This window comes from Littorina saxatilis, linkage group LG4 (genome assembly GCF_037325665.1).
Source record: "Littorina saxatilis isolate snail1 linkage group LG4, US_GU_Lsax_2.0, whole genome shotgun sequence".
Classification (NCBI taxonomy): domain Eukaryota; kingdom Metazoa; phylum Mollusca; class Gastropoda; order Littorinimorpha; family Littorinidae; genus Littorina; species Littorina saxatilis.
In genome coordinates, this window is record NC_090248.1 from 59,734,559 (window position 1) to 59,739,794 (window position 5,236).

General features: G+C 42.1%; 1 protein-coding gene across 2 annotated transcripts in view; it reads left to right on the plus strand.

Moving 5' to 3' along the window:
* The first annotated feature begins 3,326 nt into the window (after positions 1 to 3,326).
* The window catches only part of LOC138965233 (uncharacterized), a 75,750-nt gene continuing 73,840 nt past the window's right edge, over positions 3,327 to 5,236 (plus strand). Inside the window, exons 1-2 of one of the 2 annotated variants that reach the window (XM_070337359.1) lie at positions 3,327 to 3,519; positions 4,893 to 5,141. In XM_070337359.1, the coding sequence (XP_070193460.1) occupies positions 4,991 to 5,141 (151 nt within the window). In that variant the 5' untranslated portion in view covers positions 3,327 to 3,519; positions 4,893 to 4,990. The remainder of the gene's footprint in view (positions 3,520 to 4,892; positions 5,142 to 5,236) is intronic. The other variant, XM_070337360.1, reaches the window with a different exon arrangement.

Below are 5,236 nucleotides of genomic sequence, written 5' to 3' on the forward strand. Positions count from 1 at the left end.
GCTCTGAAAATTAAATATATAAAAAATATTATCAAAATTAAATTGTCGAAATCAATTTAAAAACACTTTCATCTTATTCCTTGTCGGTTCCTGATTCCAAAAACATATAGATATGATATGTTTGGATTAAAAACACGCTCAGAAAGTTAAAACAAAGAGAGGTACAGAAAAGCGTGCTATCCTTCTTAGCGCAACTACTATCCCGCTCTTCTTGTCAATTTCACTGCCTTTGCCATGAGCGGTGGACTGACGATGCTACGAGTATACGGTCTTGCTGAAAAATGGCATTGCGTTCAGTTTCATTCTGTGAGTTCGACAGCTACTTGACTAAATATTGTATTTTCGCCTTACGCGACTTGTTTTCTTTTGAGTAGAAACATAAAATTAATGATTATAAATGCCTGTGCCTTATTCTTTGTATTTGTACATAATTGTGGTTGTAAGTAGGCTATATTTCATATTCGCCGAACAGGTCAATGCACGAAATACGTGAGTGAAAGATGCGGTATTTTTGATTTTCGTGCCTGCAAAACAAGATCTACTTCGGTAAAAAGAAATTGCACAGTACAGTCGAAGCTGTCTAAAGGGACCACCCAAGGGACTGAGCAAAAGTGGTCTCTTTAGACAGGTGATCTCTTTAGACAGGTTTGTTCGTTCATGGGCTAAAACTCCCACGGCTTTTACGTGTATGACCGTTTTTACCCCGCCATTTAGGCAGCCATACGCCGCTTTCGGAGGAAGCATGCTGGGTATTTTCGTGTTTCTATAACCCACCGAACTCTGACATGGATTACAGGATCTTTTTCGTGCGTACTTGGTCTTGTGCTTGCGTGTACACACGGGGGTGTTCGGACACCGAGGAGAGTCTGCACACAAAGTTGACTCTGAGAAATAAATCTCTCGCCGAACGTGGGGACGAACTCACGCTGACAGCGGCCAACTGGATACAAATCCAGCGCGCTACCGACTGAGCTACATCCCCGCCCCTTTAGACAGGTGATTTATATAGTCGTTAAAACCGCCGGGGATCCTTTGGGGTGGTCTTAATGGGCAGGTGGTCTTTATGGACAGGTGGTCTCAAGGGCAGGTTCGACTGTCCTACCAAGTGGTAGAGACAAGTTCAGGTGTACATGATTGAATGTTAACTTAGCCGAATTGCCTGAGATACAAGTCAGCATACCAACACGCCACGTAGATCTTCTGGGTACAAAATCGGGCGGAACAACCGCCTGGGAACGTATATGGGCGTAACGAGTCTCGACCACCGAGGGGGTCTGTGTGCAGTGTGCAAGCAACATTAGAGAGCTGTCACGACTGAGGTGATTATGTGTAGCATAACCCTGTGGTTATTCCGGTCATGGGTTCTTGACCATGTCAAGTTCTATAATGTACGTTTGTGTGCTCTGTTTCTATCCTGTCTGTTGCTGCGTGTGTCTTAAATAGAGAATACTACAGGGCTTGCTGTGTCGTACCAGATTTACACGAGTTTTTTTGTGTGTGTAGATATTGAACTGCGAGCGAAAGCGAGCTGTTCACTTTTGGAAAAAGCAACGAGTGTAAATCTGGTACATATCAAGCCATGTAGTATTCTGTTTATCCTACATACTGTACTTACGTGTATTTTACTGAAAATGTCCTGCAGTCGAGGCAGCTAAATTGAAGACGCTTGTTTTGGAACCTCGATCTCTTCTAAAGCCTCGTGCAATCTATTACGTCAAAGCAAAGAAACGTCACTCTGAAAGTGTGGCGTGACGTGTTAGTTCTAAAAATTCATCGAGGGTAATTAGCGAGCGCAATTTTTGCTTTCTATAATGATGTTTGTCTCGGTGACTTTGGCATCATAAGCAGTGGAAAAACAGGTCCCTGCCAGACTTGCTTGACATGACCTCATTTACATGATATACACACGTGTGATTATCTCACGTATGTAGGATAAAAGACTCTTTTGATCTGTGTTTGTGTCTCTCTACCTCTGTCTCTGTCTCTGTGTCTCCCTCTGAAGCTCGCTCGTTTTTTCCCTCTCAGTCTCTCTCTGTTTCTCTCTGTGTCTGTCTCTATGTGCCACTCACTATATGTCTGTCTGTCTGTCTGTCAGTTAGTCCGTCTGTCTGTCACTATCTGTCTGTCTATTGGTCTTTTTTTCTCCGTCCGTCTGTCTACTGACTGTGTGTGTGTGTGTGTGTGTGTGTGTGTGTGTGTGTGTGTGTGTGTGTGTGTGTGTGTGTGTGTGTGTGTGTGTTTTGCTTCACGCTCTAGATCTCTCATTACATTGGTGATGTAAGCTAAAATTTAAACTAACTTTACTAATTTCATCAGCCCTCATTAAAGCTACTAACGCCCTCTCAGACTATGTTTCCACAATCCCCATACCGCCCACTCCTCTCTCTCTCTCTTAAACACACACACACACACACACACATACACACACACATACGCACACACACACACATACCCACCCCCCCCCACACACACACACACACACGCACACACACGCGCACACGCGCACACACACACACACACACACACTAACACACACTAACACACACACACACACACACATTATATATATTAACCTTCTATATTAACATTAACATGCTTCCATATATATACCCTCCCCACAAACACGCGCACACACGCACGCCCGCACCCCATACACACGTACACTACCAACAATCACATAGTGCAGGCAACATTGTGAAAAACACAAGCAATAACAGAAACCAAAAGTCGTGGGGGGTTGTCATCCCTCAAATGTGTTTTTTTCAACAATATAAAAATCAATCAAAACATGTTTTTCTACACCACCACCGCGACACCAACGCATGACATACAGACAGAAAGAAGTGGGCGGGGCCACAGTCAATGACTGACAAACACTTCAAATGACAACACAATCAGTAGTATGATTTGAAAACAACAAGAGATTCAGTCAATGTCACATACACCTGAACTTGGACGTTAGCCGAAATGTACGGCCAAACTGTAGGATTATGTATGCCTATATCTATGCATGCCCTAAAGGGTTAGCATACGACATGACGCACTTCACTAGGAAAGACGAGAACTCCAACACATTTCTGATTCTGTCTTGGTGTTCAATCGCTCAACGTCACAAACCCGAAAGTCACTGCTCTTGCGAGATCGCAAGCGCGACAACTTGCGCACACGCACGCCGAGTTTCGCGATCGACGACGCTTGCTGACAAAACTTGTGAACGTTAAACAGGCAAAGCACTGCAGCATAACTGTGTATTTACTACTGCTTCCTGCGGCATTGGCTGTAAATATTTATGTGGGCGACTTGCAGTTTTCGCGACAGGTTTGTGCAGAGCGTTGAATTGGATTAAGCGCCTCATGTGAAGTTTGTTATTTCAGTAGGGTCACGGTGTCTGTCTCTGTCGTGCGGAGAATGTGATAGAGATGTGTTTTAATTAAGAGACGGTAATTAGTCATTCGACTAGATTCTGTGCTTCGTTTTGAATACTGATTGTATGTGAGAGAAGTCAAGGTGAGAAACTGTGTAAGTAACCACACACAAAAAGTATGGAAACAAGTATGCTGAACATGTTTTTTTTTAGATATACATTATAAAGTTAGATTTTCTTCTTTGTTGAACGGCGAAAAGACATTTAGCTGTTTCATTTTTAACAGACGTTATCTATTCATGCTCAGGGCATTCGTTCTAAAAAAAAAATGTTATCTCGTTGCTTTATTGTTAAAAATATATACAGCTTTTATAGCAGTCCATATTTTAGTACATTGAAGTCCAGCTGTTCTTTTTCTCTTTTAATGTAAGACAAAAGATAAGTAACCCTTTTGGCTGTAAAAGTCGACGAGACAACAAATGAAAGCAGAATAGTTAGGTCTACAATTTCTACCTGTGTAAAAATTACTGTGTTTTCTCGTAGCTTTATTGTTAAAAATATATGCAGCTTGTATATTAGTTCATACTTTTCGATAAAAGTCCAGCTGTTCTTGTTTTTGTTTTTAATAAAAGATGAGTAAAACTTTCGCTGTAATAGACGAGACAGAATCGAAACGCAGATCTGATACTTTGGTCTTGAATAGAGCTACCTGTGCACGGCCAAACGTTTACTCCTATTTCTGCCTTTCCTCGCGATCCACATTACAAAAAAAACCCACCTGCATTTCTCGTAAGATCACATTTCTGACCAACTTTACACAAACGAATCTCCAGGGGTAGTAAGCAGCCGTAACATTACAGTGACCACGAAAGGATTGCCCACTGTGACTCAAAGTAAATGGCGGACATCGGTCAATAATGCTCCGATGAGCTTGATATAGTCCGTGAGAGGGGGGGGGGGGGGGGGGTGACTTTTAACTCTGTATAACACTGTTATCCTTCCACCATCACCACATGACTTAACTGATATATGATTGACAGGGGCGAAACTGACCATGGTCAAATATAACTGTCTTTCTTCTACCGTCAGTATACTTGTCCAATATTGACCAACAGGACATAGACAATAGACATAGACATCTGTATTATCTCAAAAAGATAAGTTCAGGTGTGGCGTATACATATATCACAGCATCAGACAACGTTGCCATTTTTGCAGAATTAGGTGTTTCCTTTTGTCTAAACTCTTTTACTATCCCAAAAAAGGGTTTTGATTTCGTGAAGAAAAGCAGAGTTTGCAAGTGGTGTTTTATGTTTTATTTGAATTGTATGTCCTTCGTTCGTTTTACGGATACAGCTTTTCGATAAGACAGCATTGCCTGGGACGAGCGTTAAGTTTAAGACTTCAGTTTTGTCCAGAATCATAAGTAGTCTAAACAATGTATGATTGATTTAAAAGTAAATTGTGGCAGCAATGTGAGTCATTTACAAAGTGAAATAAATCATTTCCGAATACTATTAATCCTCAGAAAACAGCACCTTTTTATTCCAAGAAAGCTAATTATCACCATTATCATAAACTGACGAGCGCAAATACAACGCTGTCACCGTATGACTTAACTGTTGGATGGGTCAGCGCAAAGACAGTGGCCGGACTGAAGTGATGACCAGTGTGGTGTCACAGACAGGTGTGTCCGGTCATTTTCTTGGAGGCTGTTGGAATATGTGTCGACTATGGAGGTCGCTGTTGCTGGTGCTGGTGGTCTTCTCTCTTACAGGTGAGATATGCGTGTGTAAAAATGTGTTGTTCTTGTGGTGGTGATGGCTGTGATGGTGGTGTCGTCGTTGTCTGTCATGACTTTCTGTCAGTGGG